We start from the raw sequence: 23,046 nt of genomic DNA, 5'->3' as shown, positions 1-23,046 counted from the left end.
TGTTGTGCAGGGGATTACAGGCAGGTGATATCAGAAAAGGCCCAGACATGAATGCTTACTGCATTAAAAAAATTTGAATATCTCCATTATTAATTTTGCAAAAACAAGCCAAACGTTTAAGAGTTAAACCAAAGCATTTACTATAGAGAGCTGAGGGGTCCAGTAGATTTAACTAGAAAGATGAAGCCCTTGAAAATACACACAGTAGCGATCCTCTTCCTTCCCCACCCTCTATTTATTGGCATTATAGGTTTCAATCTTTTTAGTGGAGTGAAGTAACTATTTAGCTGAAAGCTTCAGACTTCTCCCTAGGGTACTAAACCACCATTAACACAAGATTTTTTGATAGCTACTATTAGTTCCTAAAATAGAGTTCACACACAGATCTGTTACAAATTAGCATTATGTACTTGGAATATATTTTCAGATAAGCAGGTTGATTTGAAACAAACATTAAAGGGAAAACTTCATTCAAATGCAATTCTAGCATTACACAAATAGTTCCCATTGTCCTCCCCAGCACTTTTAGCCAAGCACACCACCGGCACTTTTCAGCAACCCCCGGCTGTTTTTGGGTGGTACTGATGAGTTGGATCACAATACAGGGGCTGCCACCCGCCTACCATTTCTTCCCACCCAGCTTAAAAAAAAATTCTGGGTTGAGTACTGGTTCTCAAACTTCTAGGACCAAATTCCTCACACCAAGTGGAGCTTTAGGTTTACTTTTTTTTTTATAACAGAGAAGACACTTTTTATTATTTGTGGAAAATATTCTGAAAAAAAAATCTGTCCTCCCTGCAGACAACAGGGAGGTGAGAAAAACTCTCCACTGGAAGATTTTCATTGTGGTCACCAAAAAAGTGAATTTCTAGCAGGAAATAACCTTCAATTAAACCATACAGGCACTTTTACCTCCTAATATTTTCTAAAAGATTTTATTTTTCTTGAGCTGCACCAAGGTCCAAGGTTCCTTCAGTGATTGCTAGGGGTTCCTGGCACAATAAAGAATTTGTGCCTTTCAGGTTAGACACAAATGATCTTTTTGGCAATCTGTAAGGGTGACATTCATAGCACTGGGCAGCAATGTAAGAGGCATTCTTCCTAAAGATCATAACACTAATATACTTGAGCTGTAGATATAGTAGTAATTACAGCAGGGGTTCCCCAAGACCCCAAAGGTATTTTAAATATTTCTCCCCTGTTAAAAGGGTCATGAAAGTCTGCAATAGATGGTCCTTCTCTCTACAGCCGATGCTATATTAAGAAATTCTTACTTGGGATCACAGACAAGTAACAATACAGCAAGGTATCCGGTTTTATGTCCCTGTGTTTTGCGTAAAAAGCTGTCATCAATTATACACAAATTAAAAGACTTCCACTTGCACGTGCCAAACATTAAATTTAACTAAGCATGTAGAGAAACAAATTCTAGAATTATGCACTAGGTAAATAAAGCCAAAAGTAGACAAAATACCAGAAAGCAATATGCGAACAAAGCCTAAAACTGTCCAATATAAAAAACTCTAATATAACACAATGTGGAGTCTAATAAAATGTATAGTCTAGATGCAGCAGCTGACCCGCCAACATGCTTAGCTGACCCATAATGCTGCATTGGATTGTGAACGAGCTAAAAACACAAGCAGAAAGCCCTAAACCCACGGGGGCTGGAGCATTCCTTGTGCTGATGGATCTTCAACACACACTCGGAAGTATTATCAGCAACTGCAGAGGATTTCCACACCCAGAATTGTAAAACATGATCTCCTATATAACACAGGCATGTACAGCCGTAGTGTCTGAGAGACAGCCCTGTGGCAGCCATTTTATTTTCCACATCAACTAGATTATACTAATCAATCCAACACAATTGTGTGAATATAAAATGTGAATTACAGTCTAAAAAAATAAAAAAAAAAAAACAAGAGATGCCACAGTGACAATACACAGAGTGGGAAAAACAATATATTCAGCAATACCTTGCTTATAATACAAGGCATCAAATTTGTCCTTTAGAATATAAATTGTATACTATAAATAAACCAGTGTGCAAATTTATATATTGCTTATGCACATACAATTAACTTCTGGAAAAGAAACAATATGCAAGCTCTAGTAAGCATGATATTGGCAGAACTCTTCCCAAGTTCCCCTTTGACCTTAACCCACCCTGAAGGTTATTGATAAGGATGGGGTGTTCTGTAGTCTGCCTAAGGTGCAGCAGAGGAAAATGTACTAGCTAAATGGGTAGCCTTGATTTGTGTACATTTCGTTTTAATTTCATGGAAAATCTTTCCAAATCTTCTAATGTCTAAAACAAGGGGAGTTTTTATATTTATTTTAAATAGAAAGTGCACAATTACATAGGTGCGCGTGGCTTTCCCTTAGCTAATGGGCTCTCATGCTAGAGCTAAATATCTGCAGTACAAACATGAATATAAATAATATATAAACTAGTAAAGACTTGTGTCTCCATTAATCCCTAGAACTCACAATAAAAAGGAGTAAAAAAAAAATAAAAATAAAAAAAAAAGTGAGTACACTACTCAGTTACACACTTGTACAAAACGTAAAATCTAAAACGGCCGCAAATGAGTCATCCATGGAAAGAAAACAAAAGTCTTGGGATTTTTCAATATTGCATCATACCCAAGGAGAACATTTTGATCCTTGAATGTTCCAAAGAGTAAACATGCCAAACTAAAAGCATTTCTGTAGTACGAAGCATTTTTTCTTTTGCAGACTATTGACACATTAAGTCTGCTTTCATGGTATTCAGGCTGCAATGTTATGCTTTGTACTCGCTTTATTGCCTTTATCTGGGAGCTTCCCATGTTTATCACGTTGATACGTTCAGCAGCATATCAGACAAGTAAAGAAAATTAAAAACCTGGTGTTTCTCCAAAAAAAAAAAAAAAAAAAAAACCCACGCCCCTACGTTACTTGCCAGAAAACGCCTAAGAACATTACGCTAACAATTCGGACAGATTGTCAACCAATAACAAACATCCAATAAAGAAAATACTACCAGTACATATTATTCCTCATGAGCGCACATTTGTCACATGGTTTTCCTTTCATAGTTCAGATTTCTGTCCACCTCAAATGCCTGTGCAATGAATCATCTTAGTTATTCTGCCAATTGCCACTTAGGGTATGTACCCACCACATTACTCTGGTCAGATTCTATACATCTGCCATGGATGGACTGCACAAAGCCTGCAACTGTTCTGTAAAATGTGACCTATTTGTTTCAGTGGGGAATGGAGGAGGTAGACATATTTAGGTGCTGCTAAATACCCCTAACTGTCCTAAAAATAACCCCGGATGCATAAATTGTGCAAACGATGTAAGTGTATATCTCATTTAGAATTTCTATAAATAATTTGTAAATTCTACAGAATAATAATGGACATAAAATAGCAAAACAGTTACCCTACAGCAAAAGCACCAAAACTACATCTTTTACAAAAAATAAGACGTTTCACAAAAAATCTTACTGGAAATCAAGTATTTAATATCTCACAGTAATAATACTGTTAGGTGATTTGGTTACTTATGTTGTCTTAAAAAGTTCCAATTGCCTTGGCTTGGTTGTAGGACGGTTCCTGGAAGCAATGTGTTGCTTTTGGGTACAGCGGCTTCTCCTCCTCTGAAGAAAAAGCTGCACTACAAATAGGCAATGCATGTAAACATGTTAACCTCCAGTGCAACTTGCGGCTCATGGGCACCTATCTGCCCTTTACCATGCGCCTGGAAATGGCTTACTGCATGGTTTGTACCTTAGTTTCCACATCTATTCTGGCTTTGAACATAAAAAGGGCCCTATAGAAAAAAAATTAACATACAGATGGCCATGTCAATAATTGGTTATATATCACACTAAAATGATCTTTCTGGAACCAGCACCCGAAGATTAAAGACAATGGTTAAAACTGAAAGAGGTGGGTTGGGTAAAGTTGTAACAAAAACAAAGATGTTTAAGAATCAAAGTTCACTGCTAAGCTGCAGATATGACTATTAAAAAAAATGAAAGTCTCTAATAAATTTTAAAGTTTAAATAAGTGAAACAGAATCCACAATTTGGAAGTCAATTGTGTATGGCATTCCTTGAGTCATTGCAGACATATGTCTGATCAATAATAGGCACCAGATATTTATACTATAAATATCTTCAGCTTCATTCTTCAAGAACTTAGTACAAGGAAATGCAGAATATTTTTTCTTTTTATACAAGATCAGTTGCTTTAGGAGTTTATATATGTATAAATCCACTTTAGTTTAGTTAGTTCCCTATAAATGATGCACCATAATCAGGTTCTTCCCCCTCCCCTAACAAAGCAGGTGAAGGCATTGCACATAACACTAACCATGTGATTGGTATAGTTTTACTAACATTAAAGGTTTTTTTTAGTACATTGCATATTACACACAGCTACTACAGTCCTTGTTTTTATAACAGTGCTTGTTTCATCACCCATGTTTTTGTACAGTTTAAATTTACTATGGCACTACACGTCAGCTCACTGAAGCGAGTTATCACTGAGATGCTATGTAAGATGCCATTGATGAGCCCATTTCAAAGAATGCTGATTGCCTGAATCTTTTTGGTTATACTACTACACCAGATAATGCTAAAAACTGAAAAATGGCATACTCATTCTGGGTACTATAAGCAGTAGGAAACACTTTATCATCAGCAAAACCACACAAACTGGTGAGACTAGCCAAGTAATGGTGGAATTAACATAACATTCCTTTTAACATGAGGACTTTCTGTAGACTGATGACATGCCAGGATTATATAGCATGTGAACTACGATCACTCCATGACCTACACATTAGTGTAAATGTAAGGATGCCGTTTTCTGCACTATTAAAATAAAGTGGGAACAATGACAACTACATTTCTCTGTACATTTGTGTAAATAACAGATAACATAGCTACACAAAGCTGGACAAGAATTCCGGGGCCTGAAATTCTAACTTTGTCTTCTGGTAATCCACTGAAATTTAGATTTTGGATGTTAAAAACTTCTAGAAACCAGCAATTATTTTAGCAATACGTCTACGTCTTTCATAAGAAACATAAGATTTCATGTTGATACCACAATTAGATCAACTGGCTTGAGATTTAATGCGAATTACGATTACAATCCGATCATTTCACAGCATGAACAGAAAGTAACCAGTAGAGGGAGCCGCTAGGAGGGACAAAATATTAACTGTTGCCTTCATTGAACAAACTTCTGTTCAATAAAAAAAATGTGATGTCAAATGTGCTGTGTTAGACAAATGACACTTTCTCCCCTGAGAGAATTCACTTCTTTGCAAAGGCACAATCTCAGTTTAAGCTCATTTGAAAACAAGTGAAAAATTAATGGAACAAAATTCATGGTTTAAGATTTACTTTAAAGCTTTTTCTTCTTTTCTAATAAAAGCTATTTTATGTTCATAAGGTTTCAGAATGGTCCGAACCTTTGCGGTTAATAAAAAAGGTTTTTGCTTAAACTACGATAATAGGATAAAAAAATAAAAAAAAAAATTATAAAAACCTGGGGGGCACATGGTTAAAATAAATGAAAAATGACATGGACACATACTGAAGATTACAGGGATTGATTACATTTAACTATTCTTTAATATTTAAATCTAAGATGCGAAGCAGTTCCATCAATAAGCATTGCAACCTCTAGGTGTCGCCTCCTGAATAGGATTTTGCATGGCATGCTACATGTTCTCCGCTATAACCAAGCAATAAAACATGCACAAAAACTGAAGTAAATGCATGAGATGGAGAAAATCAGGGAAAAGGCACATATTCTCGATAAAGAATCTAAATATTGTTCTAGCTTTGTATTCTTTTTGCTTCACAATAACCCAGAATACAGAAAAGTATCTGATGGAGCAGCAGCAGAGCTCCAAGTGTGAGCAGAATGTACACTTACACAAAGCCCCTGCTACATATTGTACCATATCCATCATTACCTTTAGAAGAGTGTGCACCTAAACAGTTACCTACTCCTATTTACTTACCTTTTTTCTGATAAATATACCATTGGAATTTGTCATTTTTGTTCAACACTTGCAAAAATTACCTGTTGATTTTACCAGAAATGCTGCTTCTTTGCCTATGCAGGGGTAGGGGTAGTTGAGGGCGGCTGTTTTTGTTTTTTTAATGCATGAGAAATTAAGCAGGCAGAACTGACAACATATTTGGTATTTACAGCCCAAAAGACACTTATGTAATAAAAAAAGAAAAAGGTAAAAGCAGATTTGTGGCTTATGGGTTATTGCTAGTGCTTGTAGCATGTTTAAATCTATAGAAGCCGGAGAAATAATAGCAGGTATGTATGAAACTTCTATTGTGCCTTGATACACAGTTTAAATGGAATTTCTACATAGGCACTTTTTTTTTTTTTTTTTTTAATAACCTTCAACTGTCCTTGACTGATTTGTAATCTGACCATTTCTCTTACGTGGGTATATTCTGCAAGCCAAGCACAAATAGGAGACAGAGGTAGGTCAGCTTTATAAGAGAACAAAAGGCATTTTGTTTTTGGGGGAACCCAACACATAGGAAAGAAGGGTGGGCATGAAAGTGTTGTCTGTGTCAATTACTCTTTAAACTCCTTTAGATAGAGCTTGAAAATAAAGGTTGTGTTTATGAATACCATTCCACCAGCCCCACCTTGTATATTTAATTTTAGATATTAAAAACAAAGAAACAAGCAGATTAAAATAATTAGTAAATGCACAAAAATCTAATTTTTATCTCATCTCCATGATGGAAGATCTCCCTACTTTACATATTAAAATAAAAGTGTGTAAAATACATAAAATGCCCTACATAAGTGTGATTTTTATAAGTTTCATTCTAAATTTTTACATGTTTTCTAAAATATCAGCAGGTTCAGTGTGTGAACTGTTTTGGTTCATATTAAGAGAAATTAGCAAGTAATAATTTTGGTGAACAAATTTTAAAAACTTGCCTGGTTTTACATTTATTTTTGCATTGTAAATGTTCAATGTAGCTTACCCATTAGAAGACAAAAAAAACTTGGAGTTACTTTAGATTGTACCAATTGATAACAGAAAACTGCAAGAGTGACATTTTCAACTAGAAAAAAAATTGCTTTTTTTGTCTAACAAAACTAAAACTACATATACATGTCCAACCTCTCCTATCTCAATATGGCCACATATAAATCCTGTTTAATAATAATAATAATAATAATAATAATAATCCCTTATAAACATATCAGGGGACATTCTGTAGAACACTACCAAAAAAATGTTCCCAATATTGCCAAACACAACAATTTTCTATATATCACAAACTTATTTTATTAAATACCATTAAAATCAAACATTAAACAAAAGATAAAATCAATACACATTGCACAAAACCTTATTGGGGTTTCCACTTAGGGTACGTCCCAAATTTTTTTCTACGCGTTTCACGGCATAAATCCGCTTCTTCAGGAAAAATAATTATAAATCATCCACAATCATAAAAATTCAATTAGTTCTTTCTTAAATACAATAATATTGTTCACAGCACATTTAAATCAATACGAGTCCACTTCACACATGAATGTAACTGATGTATGTGAACATGCAGACCCTCCTAACAGGATGGATTGAGGAGTAGATAAAATGGCAGCAAAAGAGTTATTTTCAAAATTGGTGATTCATTGATGTTCTATATCTAGTAAAAGATTATGTATAATATAATTTTCTATTTTTACCTTATAAAATAATTCATTCCATTATCACCTACACACAAAAATCCATATGCCCGTGTTCATATTTCATAATTTACTTATATATACCTGACCTAAATAAATTTTTTATTTTCTTCAAGTGTGGTAAATTATGAAATATGAACACAGGCATATGAATTTGTGTGTAGGTGATAACCATATGATAAAATAATATCAATCACCAATTTTGAAAATTAACTCTTGCTGCCATTCCATCAACACCTCAATCCATCCTGTTAGGAGGGTCTGCACGTTCGCATACATCAGGTACATTTAAATGTGCTGTGAACAATATATTGTATTTGAGAAAGGACTAATTGCATTTTTTATGATTGTAGAACTCATTTTTCCTGAGGAAGCAGATTTATTCTGCAAAACGCATAGAAAAATTGGGCGTACCCTCAGTGAAAGCCTCAATAGGAGGTGGTGTGCAATGATTATTGATTTTATCTTTGTTTAATGTTTGATTTTAATGGTATTTTTGCTGGTATCTCCCTAGCACACATCAGAACACCAAATAATCCCAAAATGGCCACATGCAGATGACTTGCCTTAACACCTAAATGGACAGGAAGTGAAGAATAATTTTACAGCTGACATTTCTAATAAAAGGATGGAACGAGCAACTATACACTGGAATTTAGCTTCAACTCCGGCTGTAGTATTAACAGAAGATTAGATCAACTACACATATCCATTTACATCTTACCCTCACAGAATGCCTAACTATGGCATATGCCCATTCAATACAAAGAGATGGCAGGGCTGTGCACTTGGGAATCTTCCAAGAACAGATAAGGCAGCAACTGAAGAAAGTATAAAATGATCTAACATTAGTGTATAAAGATCAGCTATCTACCATGAGCCTATGCTTCATCTATTCATTTGTCACAAAGAGCACACGTTAATTTATAATCATGTACATTTAATAACAGTTCTACTGCTGAGACATGCAACTTGCTTGGATTTAAGCTACGTACACACTTCCAATTATTATCGTTGGAAAACGAACGACGAACGATCCTGCACGATATATACGAACGATCGTATAGCACCGATCCTGCACATAGAGATAACGACACGATCGTTCGTAGATATTGTACACACAATAGATACGATCGTTTGAGCGATAGAGAAACTATGTGCAAGACAGGAAAGTGAACGAACGTTCGTTCATTACGCATGCTCAGCCCATGGACGATCAACGAACGACCGTACACGAACGATGTTCAACGATCGTCGTCCAATCCGATCCGCCGGTCCGGTCATTCGTTTCCAACGAGTTTCCTCGTTCGTCGGCGTCGTTGGTTACTTTTTTACGAACGATTTTTTGCCCAATCGATCGTTCGTCGTTCGATTGGAACGATAAAAATTGGAAGTGTGTACGCACCTTTAAAGAGAAGCCCCAATAAATAAATTAGCCATTCAAGACACAGTTAAGCCCAAAACTTAAATGTTGTGGGTGGACTGATCCTTTATTTTTTTTAGACACAAGAATATTGGTCATATGGGCCATGATAATATACTTGTGCTCTGTAAACCGAGTGTAAGAACATATGAACAAACATTTAGTTAATCATCTGCACAAATTGGGCAAGAGATAACACCAATGTGTAAAGGCATGGTCCTTTGAAGTGGAACATCAAATAGAGATCCATAGATTTGTATGTGTATAGGTTACCAAAACCAAACACACAGTCCTTTATCTAGAAATACAGAAAACAGCTGCATATGCACTCAGTAAAGTATAAGAGACTAATAATATCTTTGTATAAGGTGTGCATTAACATATTGTAATATTTAATAACATCCAGGGATACGGAGTCTGAGCCAGAGACAGTACATTATTGATGACTCCAGGTACACAATTATTTCAGACTCCACAGCCCTGATTGCTTCATTAACAATGCTTTAGCAGTTATCAATGTTTTCTATATTTCAGTATTTATTTTGACCATTCTAGATTCATTGTATAGAGCACAGGTTTTTTACGGGGAAGCTACAAATTTAAAGAGTCTCCTTTAATATTCCTAACATTTCTGATGTTTCACACAAATCTTTGGATCTTATACTGTAATTAAATTGTTAGTTGATAGCTAAATCTAAAATAAAAATAAAAAAAAAAGTCTGCATGAAACACCTTAAGAAACGTAAAGATAAAGGGTTTTCCCCTCATATAACAGAGTGGGAACAGAAGCCGAGAACTTCCCTGCCAAACATTTTGGCAACAAGGTTTTGGAAGAACACCGAAACCAGAAAACGTTCAGCTTAAAATAGCACAATTTAAAATGCTATAATGACGGCATCTAACTTCTTTTAGGTGAATGGAAATGGTGAAAGGAGGCTGCCATTGTCAACATCTAATTCTGCAAATGCCATATACCCAATGGAGAGGCTGATCCTCTGGATTTAATCATTTCAGTTATTAAGTCAAAAACAGTATGCAGAAAAGGACATCTGACGTTGAATGGTTTTCTTGATCAGAGTACATGTTTCATTGATGAAACTCAAAGTACTGAAGCCACAGATGGAGCAAATATACCATCCTTATTTATCAGCAAATAGGATAATTGTCCCAAGGATAGTTGGGGAATATGGGCAAGTCCACACATGCCATGTTTAAAGACTTTTTTAAAGCAAAAAAAATGATAAACACTAAATCAAATAGGTCTGGTTTGTTCTTTCTTTTGCAAACTGTGTTGTAGACTGCCTAGGTATGCCCACTTCAACCTAAACATTATTAAAAAATTTATCGTCATGTCACCAACTGTCCCTTAAAGGGGCTCACAATACAACGTCCCTACCTCAGTCATATGTTATGGCCAAGATTCAATCCTGGGACCTAGGCCAGAGTGCTAACCTCAGTTAGCACTAGAGTCCGCTAAGCCACCGTGCTGCCCGTATTCCCACTTCGACCCAAACATCAGTTAAAAGGAGTTCAGAAAATATCAGAATGTCTTGATGGATGCATATTTTTTTAACTCCTTCCTGTATGGCCATTTTGACTGGCTGTGCCGGGATGACAGTTTATTCATTCCTGGCACCAGCAAGAGAAGACAGAATTGCAAGCTGCATGCTCAGCAAAATATGACAGAAGGGGGCAATCAGGCAGGCAAAACCAGCTATTGCAGAAGCCCTTTCTGCAATAATCACCTGCTGATCCAGGATTTTGGTTACACTTTGAAGAGGAAATATTGAACCAGAACATATATGGAATAACTGATTTTACACCCAGTTTCCATCTGCTTACAACTTCACTGGGTCTTCTGGGAAAACCAAAGAGCCCAATCTTATGGCAAGGCTGTGCTGTACAGAGCTGTATCACCTTCTTAAGGATTTGGGATAATTAGCTTTACGATGATTCAATGTATATTGATGTCACCTCAACTAGTGAATGTGGACAGGAAGACAGGGTGGAACTTTTCTGCATTTTCCTAATAACCATTTCAAAGTCACAAAAATAAAAGTGAAATACACATCCTGTCAGACATGCTTGCTTTCTCAGCAATTCTGTTTCATTCTTAGCAGGGCCCCAACAGGTTACAGTCATAACAGCCCAAAGTTACCCTGGTTTTAAAACGTGAGGTCCATTTAAAATTTCACCATCTAAAAAGTTAAATTCTAGCCTTAGTCTGGATCCCAGCTCACAGTGCCTAACATCAGACTACGTTTGAAGACTTCTGACATCCACCCACCCCTCCCCCTGTCTAAATCTAAATTCATGCAATTTCAGGCAAACGCACGTACCTATTCCTCCTAGGCTTCCTCAATTTTGTATTTTACCAACTGCTACAGACAGTTGAAAGTATCATTTACACAATACAAAATTCAGCTTGAAATGTAGAAGAGGCTACTTTAACTATTTTGTCAAGAATAGACCAGATTACATTTTTGTGGCCAAAGTAAAAAGTACTCCAGAGACAACATCTTCCAAGGCCAAGACTATATGAACATTAATAAAATGTTCCATTTGTGTGGTAATGAAGGGGGGGGGGGGGGGGGGGTGTGAACACCAAGTATGCAATTTGTTTGCCAAGTTTGGTGTAAACTAACGAAAAAAGCAGCCAATAAAGAGGGAGATCAGGAGATAGGATCCACTGCTGTTTTGACAGAGTGCTACATGTGTACAAAACACTAACACAAACATTTATTGTCACCAGGGGTTTTCTTAACTGCCATGTTGATAAAGCAGTCCCAACTTTTCAATAAAGGTAAAAATAAAGAAGGTCTGCTTCCCCTTTGCCAGCTTTGGGATTGAATTGCGCTTGGCTGGAGGTCGAATGTTGCTGCATAAATGCTACAGAGAGGGGGATAAAACAAAAAATTAAAGAATAAAAATTCTCAATTACCACCAGCAGTTGCTTTTATTTTGTCTTGCTTCAGTCTGACTAAAAGTTTTTAAAAGGACCTTTGTTTTTATTTTATTTTTTGGTATTTTTTTTATCCAAGACTCAAAATCAAGTGTATAGAAGTCATCAGAGATCCAGTAAATACAACTAAAATTACTGCCATTTTTAGTGATGTCATGGCTTCTGGGGAGGGAGTATGACCATGATTTTAGGTCAACCTATGCCAGGAAATCTGATGAAGGATTTACTCATACATGCAATGACTCACAAGTAACAACATTTTGATGCTAACCCTTTCCCTTTCAAGTTATGATAAATGGGAAATGATATCAAACAGTGTTAACATAGATAAAGAGCTCACCTTTCAAAGACAAAGTACACATTCATACTAAATATCCCTTTATATTTCAACTTTTTTTGCAGAACGGGTCCATTTTAAATAGCCAATTTGTTAAATATGGGAACCATTTGGGATAACTCTACACTTACACACCCTGGTCTGCCCACCTGCTGAAACTATTAGAAGCAGGTCCTGGGTCTACCTCCGCCACCACTTTATGCTTATGGAACAGGCCAGAGATTGCAGGAGAATATATAATATTGTTAACACTGGGCAAAAGTTTACAACAAACTTTGCTCAAAACTTAAGTTAGGTGCATTACCATCTCATTAACCTGATATAGCCAAAAAGGGCTCTGCTTATTCCTCTGTAAAGTCCACTAGGGATCCATTGAAACCAATATTATACCTACACAGGTCACTTATCAATCTGCAAAGGAATGTATGGAAAATCCACCAAAAGCATTAATTAGGTTTAAATTACAGTAGAGTCCAGGATATCAGTCCCAACCTTACAGAATACCAAAACATTATCTAAGGTTTCACTAAAATATATTTTTGAAGAGATCAGTCTGGGGAAAGAACAGGTAAGACAAGTGTATGTTAACCCTGGAACAAAACTAACACATTGCAGGCTATCAGAAAACATATGGGATAGTTTGCCCCTAAGTGATCCTGCCAGTGATAAACCTTCTGCCAAAAGGGAAAACAAGTGTTTGATGGGTAGAAACAGCCACACATGTAAAGTCTCTGACAACAGCACACTTTTTCCTCATTCCCAAACTTGCTGGGGTGGGGGGGGTAATGGGCGAGGGAATATTAAAATGTATTAGCCCCCAAACAAACTTGCATGAAAACATACTAAACGTGCAGCAAATCTGCTAAAACCACCAGTAAGGTGCAATTACAATGCACATGGGTTCACAATTTAACATTTTTGTGCCTGTGGCACAATGAATTTGAGTACACAAAAGATCTATGATTCACCTATTTTTAAAAATAAAGTTTTCTTTGCATCCTTAGATGAATATATTGCTTGCAGCAAAGCAAGCTCTAACGTATAGAACACAAGGCAGGACCCTACTATTGCTATACCACAAAATTGCAGCATGAGTGGGCATCATTTTAGAAAAGAATATTAGGGGAAAGAAAGGAATTGCATTTTCTTGTAATTAGGGATTATTTTGTTCAAATTTAGTCAAAGAATAACAAATCTTAAAAGAATAACTAACTATAGGAACCATGCATGTCCTATAAGAAAAAGCCACATTTTGCAAGCTGTGAGGGAAGAGGGGGTGTCTAAAATATTTAGAATGATTTTAAGTCTTGATAGAGATGCAGTAGTGTTGGATTCCTAACATTAAAGAACCAGGAAGGTAAATACAAATAGTTTGGGTTCCAGATGTAAGCAGATCAATATAAATCTGTGTCAGATCTTTAAAAAGCAAGAGTGGAAAAAGTAACACTTTATGAAAATATTGGTGATAGTGAAAAGTTGAAAAACAGAAATGAAGTACATACCTCCCACTGCAGATGAGGTGGTATATTTCGGATCTGTAGCTTCCGACTCCTGAAAACAGAGAGAAAACATTGCATGAGAGCAGATAATATGCAAAAACCACATCATTGATTTTAGCTGACGTTAAATGACTCCTTTACGGATACACAAGGGGAGTCTGCAGCATGAACGACACAGAGTCAGCATCACGAGAATTTTTACTCAGAAATCAAAACGGTCTACTTAAAGACATGCGCTCGAAATGGCTATGAGCTAACTAATCACATACAATTGCTGGGGAATTCCTATCATTCCTGGTCTTTGAAGTTGAAATCATTCAATTAGCTCACTGCATTTTCCATCCATTCGAAGGGGAGGGGGAAAATTTTGCTCTCCCTACATGCTTTTCTGAAAGTTTCTTGTATGGGATGTCCATTCTGGGGGAGGGAGGCTGGCATGAACAATGCAAGTGACTCACATCTGGCAGCGCACTGGTTAAAGGACTCTACAAACAGATATTTATCCCAAGGAACGTACAGCCAAACATTTGTGGTGGAGAAGGGCTTGCTGGAGTGTGTTTAAAAGATGAATAAGCAAATGCCTGAAATGCCACATACTCCCAGGGATTCCCAAGAATGCACATGGTAAACATATATAGAAAAAGTTCTCTTCTTCGCATTATATCCCCCCCCCCCCCAAAAAAAAAAAAATTACAGAACACTGGGCTTGTTCAACAATCTGGAACTGAACAGACTGAAATACAGTCTGGTAAAAGGACTTCTAATAATCCGAAGGATAAAGACTTGAGTCCAAATATCTTTCACCCAAAGAATATCCCAAACAAATATTCATAGTGACATACCAGGTTTCACCTGCAGAGGGTACTGCTAGCAAAATACAAGGCTTTTAAATGGCAAAATGAAAAGCCAAAACATTTTTAGGTAAGCTTTATTAAGCACACAAGTGACCATCATTTCAACCATCTTTTCAATACCGCACCTAGCATTATTTTTCCAGAACATATCCCAGCGAATACATAAATTACAGCCTAAATAATATCTGACATAAGCTCAAAGTTCTAATGAAACACAAAAGGAGCCATCACAGCTACATATTTTAGGGCCAACCAAAAATTGTGCAATATTTCTATATGCCTGGGATCATGTAGAAGAGCCATGTATTCCTGTGTATGCACATAAAATCCCATCATGTTTAACCCAAGCAGTACACATGAAAGATTAGAGGCCAACTTGCAATGGGTTCTTTTGGGCAAAGCATTTCAAATGCGTGAACAGCCATGTCAGACATAGCAAACAGTGTTTGGTGAGAAAAGCCTTTCAAATGCATGCATTAGAGCAGCAAACACATCTGAAAAAAAACACCCATCAACACAAGCTCCTAATGGGGAAGAGCAGTAATCTAGATCAGAACTCCTCGAGTTTATAATTTAAATCTGACCGTCTTGTTTGTGTTCTTATACCATATCATTGCCATTACCACCAACCCCATAAAATCCCTGTCTTGCGAGATTTAGGATTTTGAAGTGAACCTGACTCTTAATCTTTCACACACCAGTTATCATTGTCTATTAATAAATGCAAGTCTTTTTACACTTTTACTTTACATGCTTCCTATGTCTAATTATCTGCAATGTTTAGTCACTACAGTGTTAAGAGGTTCAGATTACCCACCATTCTTGCTTTTGCCCTAATATATGGCCAGTTCCCATGAAGGGGGCCTTGATGGGTCCTAAAATATGGGGCTTAGCCTGTACAGCTGTCATTTATTACAGGTAGTTTTTTTAAAGCTATGTTCTATTTTAATTGTAGGTTGAACAATGATCATACTAATCTGTAAGTCATGATTCTCTAATTTTCCTGAATATATGAATGAAATTCATTAAACCCTAATAGCCTATTTTTTTTTTAAATTTAAAACATCATGAGCTTGGGAAATTTCAGGATATTATCAGATTTTGTCTCTATATAAATCCTGTTTAATAATAGTAATAATAATAATAATTCACCTGATGCACAAACATTCACTTATCTTCATGAAGAAGCCTATTAGAGATATAATATATATCAGGAACACCAATCCATAGAGTGCTATTCTCAAAGCCAAGCTTCTCTAATAATCAGCAGTGTAGGGTTAACAGGGTGACAAAAAGCATTCCAAACCACCAGAAGAGATCATTATCATAGAGACTAACACATTGGAAAAATGTCTTTGAAGCCAAATCACAGATCACACAGTTTCCAACAGGAATATAGGACAGAAAACCCTTTCCATGCATGTGCATCACAATCATTCACCTGAAACCTTGGAGACAAGATTGTGGAATAGCGAAGCTTGCACAAGGATAGCAGAACACACCATTTTAGGCAACACACGTGCCCAATTTTGAACATTTCAGTATACCAGCCTGGATTATATACTAAACTGTCCACTGCAGCATTTATTGTCAACCAAGACCATGGTGTTACATATTATGCACTAGGGATGGTAGTGTTCCAAGTATCGGGTCCAGGAGCAAACATTGCTCAAGTTTAAAGGGAAGAATTAGGTAAATGTTGAAAATTCGGTCAGACTTTCTCTGTCTGTCCCTTTGGTGATATTTCCTTTTTATCTGTTCCCTCACAAACAGCAAGCTAAAAGGTAATCTCCTTTTTAGACGCCCCTAGTGGAAGATTTCCCCTACCACTTGTTTTTAATAACTACAATACAACATTTTATCGAAAATAGTGCAGAAATGAGCCCCCATCCTAGTTGTTATCTGGTAAACCTAATTTATACAAGACAAAAAACATTTACCTAGGCAGATTTCACACTTAGAGTGAACACAAACAAGTATAATTCATAAAAAAAAATGAATGGTAATTATCAAGGAAGCCTATCATAAGTCATGCACCATAGTTATATACGTCACTACAAATCTCTAAAAATGAATACATTGGTTCATTGGGTTTCTGCATCCACACAGTAAGTTAAAATCCCACCCCACACATGCCCTGATCCTTACACCTATTCTAACAATACTACACAAACCCAAGTTCCCCATCAAACTGTAAAATGCTTCTCTAAGAACCAAGAAACACTTAATCTCTTACATCACTCAAATTAAAAAAATGAACCCAAACAAATTGCTAATTTCCTAATGTCCAATCTGCGACTATTTAGAACCTATTGTACAGCAATTTTTTTTTAAAGGGATGAAAGAACAATGCTCTCAAACATCTTTATGTAAAGGTGGCCAATCGTATTAAAATGATTTAGGGTAAGCAAATTACATTTATATTAAATCTGAATTCGGTCAATTTCATAAGTTGTGCCAAAACAAATCAGCAGTGGCAGAGGTGATTGTATCTCAGGACGACTGAATGATGGATAACATTTATTAAAAAAATGTGGCACGGTCTGCATGGAGTTTGCATGGGTTTCACTCAGGTACTCCAGTTTCAACCCACATTCCAAAAATATGACGTTAGGTTAATTCCCCCAAACTGACTTGACTGAGATAATGACATATGACTAAGGTGGGACATTACATTGTAATATGTCAATACATTACATAATATGTCAGTACTATATAAATGCTAGTTAAAAATAATAAGGATAGGGGATAAAAGGAGAGATCTGGCTGGTTTTTGAGCTATTCTGGCTCAATATTTTCAGTTAATTACAACATGAAGAATATTGCAATGGTTTGTATTTTGTTCAATAAAAGATCCCTTGTTTGCAACTTGTTTGTATCTAAATCTAATATTTGCCCAGGGATAATCTTTAAAGCAAGCCTTTCCTAAGCTCTGGTGCATTGTGAGAAGGAGCAGTAAAGTATAATCATTGTGTAATACTGTGTAGTAGAAAGCAAACCCAGAGTATGTAAGAAGCAAGTATAGTTGCTCTCATGTACATGAATAACTGGACAAACACGTAACTACATTGTAATATTGACAATTCTTAGTAAGTTTTCTAAAAAAAAAAAAAAAAATAAGAAAAAAGTTTAAATGTTACTAATTTAGGCTGCTGGATTCACTTTAAGTATGATGTTACTTTTACAAAGTAAATATCTAGGTTAGCAAAGGCATTTGGTGTACACAAAGTGGATAGACATCCTTGGTGGTCATAGAAGAATATGTAAATGAAGATTTTTGTGCCCCTGATCTTTAACCTAGACACCTATGTTCTTTAAAAACATGTTACTATAATTAGGAAACTCACAAATGGTTTCTTGTTTATCAGAGAGAAACTTAAGATTATAAAAATTGAACAAAAAAAAACCAGTGGCTGTAAATGTACACTAAAAGGGGAAACATATATACATCAAACAAATGTATGCAGAGAAAGAAAAAAAATCTGATTAATCCTGCAACTTTAAACGTTTCTAGCTATCAGGGGGCAAGACAGAAAAGGACAATATTGTAAGAATTTAAATATTTGACCCTGGAGCAAATTAAGCTATGCTTTATAAGGGTGTTTTCCTTCTGGGTCATCTGCAATTTTAAAGGTTTTGTTGATGAAGGTTTAATTTATTTTTCGGTTTGCCTCAGCTCCCTGTATGTAAAGTTAAGACAAAAGTTTTTTTTTTTTTTTTGTTTTTAAAAAGGACTTTAAAAAGTTCAACTGAGAATTAAAAAAATGTAAAAGGTTCTTTGCAGACAGAGGAAATTGTTGGAATTCCTATACAGTTAACGTATATCAAATATGTTTAACACGCCAGTAACATTTGGAGGCAATATTAAATCTTTGGTTTCATAAAAGAAATCAGGATTATCTGTTATTTATGATCCATAATTTACGTCTTACATTGTACTCCGTAGCAATGTCAAATATTTTACAACAAAGAATATAGTCCTAAAATATGATCAGATGGTTTTAGGTTATTAGCCTGTACCCAAGACTGATGTTTACACAAGTAAAATAAAAGTACCATGTGCTAATTATAAATAGTACCATAAAAAGATCTCCCCAAGATCTTCCCAAGAGTATTTTTTGTTACTGTTAGAATTACATAAATATTAATTGCAATTCACATTTGTATTTGTGATGGTTTTTTTTGCACATTTTAAAGGCTCCTTCCATACAAATCTGAATTTTAACCTTTGGTGCTCATCAGTACACAACAACAAGCTAACACTGATAGAGAATAACTTTTTTTACATAATAAATGTAGTTGCTAAATAAACCATTTTAGCCTATGCAACATGTTGCATTATAAAAAAAAAATATATTATACAATAAAAAAATTGTGTTCCAGAAACATATTTATCAGAAATCATAAACAGCCTATTTCTACAAAAACTAAACAAACTACAACCGAAGACTAGAAATCAAATGGGTATTTTTTATCAAACAATAGTTGCACAAATTACTAGATAGACCATCACAATTTTCCATTGTTTAATGCCCAGGCCCAATGCCAATTTAAAGCCCAGGCTCCATACCGTGTATGAAAAGTACAGAACACAAACAGATTTTATCACCCTAACTCTGCACCCCATAAATACAAAATTTTAAACATCCACTTATAGACATGGCATATGCAAAGTTGTAGAGAAGTGAATGAGTGCAAATCTACCAGTAAAAAGTCCATAGACATTGAAATTATCAGCATTATGTAACAAAACAGAGTTGTGTATAGCTGCGTACACACCTGCAATTTTTCTCGTTGGAAAGGATCTTTCACGATCCTTTCCAACGAGAAAAGACTGCACGACGCATGAACGATGCTGTACATACAGCACCGTTCATGCTCTATGGAGAGGGGAGGGGGAGAGCGACGGAGCGGCACCCTGCTGCGCGCTCTCCCCTTCCCTTTCATTAGGATCGGTCGTCGTCCATCGTCCATGGATCCGCCAGGACGGTCGTCGGACGATGGACGACGACCGACTGTACACACGGCAGATTTTCGCCCGATAATTGGCCGATACCGATTATCGGGCGAGAAAAATTTGCCGTGTGTACGCAGCTTAACTTACATGGTTATAAAGATCCTCCAGATCAATTTTTAGTAGATTACACAAAAACTGCCAACATTATAACCCTCCTTACAAGGATGAAGATACTTCTTTACAGCGAAATAAAAGGTGAAATAATGGATAAAATAAGGATTTTACATAAATCCTTGCATGAAATTTTTTTTTTTTTTTATAGTCACAGGTGACTGTACATCAGTCGTAGAAAAAAATGTAGAGCCATTTTTACATCTTCAAAACAATCAGATCCCTAACACATTGCACCATTGCCACAAATTCTCCTATGAGCCCAGGACAGAATGATGGTACACTGGGGGTTCAGATATTGGATGAACAATACTAGGTGCTATTTAACCCGGAAGAGGAGCCAGACTTTGCTGGTAAGAGCTTAGGAGACCAGGTATTGAAATTTAGGGTGCAACTCTGGACTGGTTACATGTCAAACATATTATATAAAATGTATTATTCACTGAATAGACCAATCTTTATGTACCCAAGCTTACACAATAAATAAGCCAACTCTTTTCTTAAGTGTAATTGAGGAGTAGGTGTCCTTATTAAAGTTAGATCAGAGTACAGCTTCCAAATCTTTCACCTTGCAGGGCGTCTTCTACTTCACACATGTACCTCGCTTTCCAAGGCATCAAGTTTTATCCCACACTGTTGCAGCTGAATCCTTGCACATCTTTTCACTATAATTTCCTGCCTGATTATTTGTCACAACATGTACCGTTTTCAAACACAAACAGCAAACCTTGCTTCTTGCCACATTCATGCCCACACAGCAGCTAGGTGGTTACAGTCAGCAAGCAATTCCTGTGACTAATAGGCTCAAATAACTACAATTGAGAACAGGCTTAATGCACCAAGATGGAAGATTTTCAACTCAGTTCTTTAGTTCAGTTTTGCTTAAAAATAATAAAATATATAAAAAGATATGAAACTATTTTATCACATAAAAAGGGAATATAACTGCCTTGTTTGATTTTTTTTTTTACCACCCTGAGCTGCAAAAGTCCCTGCTCTCGATGGACAACTCATCCACACGCTCTCCTCGATGGACAACTCATCTACACTTTGGTTATCACTTTCACTTATCACTTTGGTTAAAAATAACTGCTTTACAGTGGTGAAAATAATGTGATATTGGGTTTATCACAAGGCTTATCACTCTGGATGGACATGCAGGATAAATACTTAAAAAAATTATAATCGAGTGTGTGGGGTTAAATTTATCTAATGTGGGTACACTTCAAAGTATATTTAAATGCCCAACAAAGTTTTGTTGCTTCATTTTGGTCAATGAACCAAATTGGTTATATGGTAAATATATGGTAAATTGGTAAATATACCAGTTTAAGTTTAGTTGTATGGGTATAAGTGGGAAAAATATGGGTTGATGGTGCCAATAAAGAGATCAGCTGATAAAAGCACACAAATACATGTTAAGCTGTTTTTTTTATATCAGTGCTGTGTTATATACAATTAATGTATATAAAATCATCAAAGCCTACATTTAAATATTTAAAAGGTGGACATAAGCAGATTGTGCCACAACTCCCCTCATTATATAAACACGTGATATCTTTTTTTTTTTTTTTTTAGGAAAGCAGTCACCATTTCTTTGAAAACACTTGTTCATCTTACATTTATGTCAACGTCCAGGTACCAGGTAGGTATTTAGCCATTGGCATCCAAAATTACATGAAGCATCCAGGCACAGAAGAATCTGGCAAATACCTAACTAAATGACCTCCCCTTAGCCTACTAATGCAGTAAGAAAAACGAAATGCATTTTTTAAACATTGCAAGTATATAAGATATGCAGTCTGTGCTGGGACCAACATAAATTAAAAAAAATATCTATATTCCCTGATAAGCATGCCAAAAGTGGAAAAGCAACACAAAAAGCTGCTCTTAGCATCACCTTCCTGCCTAAGCAGCATAGATGCAATACATGCATCAGCCAAGAAAAACGGTTTCCACCACATGCTATTCAGATCAGCCTTTTGTTTCTTCACTGGTTTTTCACTTAAAAACAAAAACACACCAGTACTTTTAATTTATCAAAAAGTAATAAAAATGTAATGGCTGCATAAATTAAAAATGCTTTCTAAATTACTGCAATCTGCTGTGCAACAATAGCCATATTTCCTATGGGAGGAATCACTATAAAGGGCAAATTCATATTTACATATTTTCCACCTGGGATATGTGCAATATATTGCAAATGTTCTAAATATATATATGTAGGTAAATGGATTCCTTTTTTGATTGTTCACTTTTCTGTGCTTTGACCTATGGGTGACGTGCAGAACAAAGTGATAAGAGGAGTCACCCTCACCCCACCGCTTTACACAAGCAGTTCACAGCAGCTTCAGGAGAAGCTATGCATGCAGGAAATCTGAGGACTGTACATACAAGTCTTAATGAATTAAATGTGTGATCAATTTATATTAGGATTATTTACATTTAAAGGAGATGTACTGCACAGGAGAACACGTCTGATTTGCTAAAATAAAGGTATATGCATCTTGAAAACTGGAATCCATGCAAAACCTTGTGTTAACCATTTGTAGGGAGGACCCAACACTGCATTGTATTTACCAAAGCCTTATTCATCTACCTCCCACTTGGAAACAAGTCATATAATGCACAGAGGATTTTCTTTTTGAAACATTCTCCCCTCCATACAAATAAAAAAACAAAACAAAAAAACTCCCCCACATTCTATGAATGGCCACGTAGCAGCATCATCTTTCTACGATGACCTTAGCAAGTCCACGTTTACACTTCACAATCATGTGCATTTCAACTTCCTTTACATTAAACATCAGGATGCAGAGTTTCCTCTTACAACCCTCCCCCACCACCAAGAGCTATATAATCCTGCCCATTTGGAAGTGCAGCAGCTTACGTTGCCTTGGGAACGGTGGGGCCCAATTTATAAGATCAATGGTTTGGTAGCAATGCAAAATGGGGGCTGCAGGACCAGTGGCTGGCTTACTCCACATTCCATTTTGCTCTGTGAACACTTTGTTCCACAGAGCAGTTCATGCATGCACTCTCCAGATTGCAATTCCAAATTTTAACACACAATACACTGAGATAGATGTAGG

The 23,046-nt window shown here is 36.1% G+C and overlaps 1 protein-coding gene and 1 long non-coding RNA gene across 2 annotated transcripts in view; both read right to left on the bottom strand.

The window, feature by feature from the left end:
• Positions 1-23,046, bottom strand: part of LOC140331478 (uncharacterized) — a 276,876-nt gene that overhangs the window by 186,679 nt on the left and 67,151 nt on the right. The window lies entirely within an intron of this gene.
• IGF2BP3 (insulin like growth factor 2 mRNA binding protein 3) overlaps positions 1-23,046 on the bottom strand; it is a 58,978-nt gene that overhangs the window by 15,097 nt on the left and 20,835 nt on the right. The window contains exon 3 of the mRNA XM_072412517.1: positions 13,976-14,024. Coding sequence (XP_072268618.1) covers positions 13,976-14,024 — 49 coding nt within the window. The remainder of the gene's footprint in view (positions 1-13,975; positions 14,025-23,046) is intronic.

This window comes from Pyxicephalus adspersus, chromosome 5 (assembly GCF_032062135.1).
Source record: "Pyxicephalus adspersus chromosome 5, UCB_Pads_2.0, whole genome shotgun sequence".
Taxonomy (NCBI): domain Eukaryota; kingdom Metazoa; phylum Chordata; class Amphibia; order Anura; family Pyxicephalidae; genus Pyxicephalus; species Pyxicephalus adspersus.
Note: the sequence above shows the minus strand (reverse complement) of the source record. Positions and strands in the feature narration are given on the sequence as shown.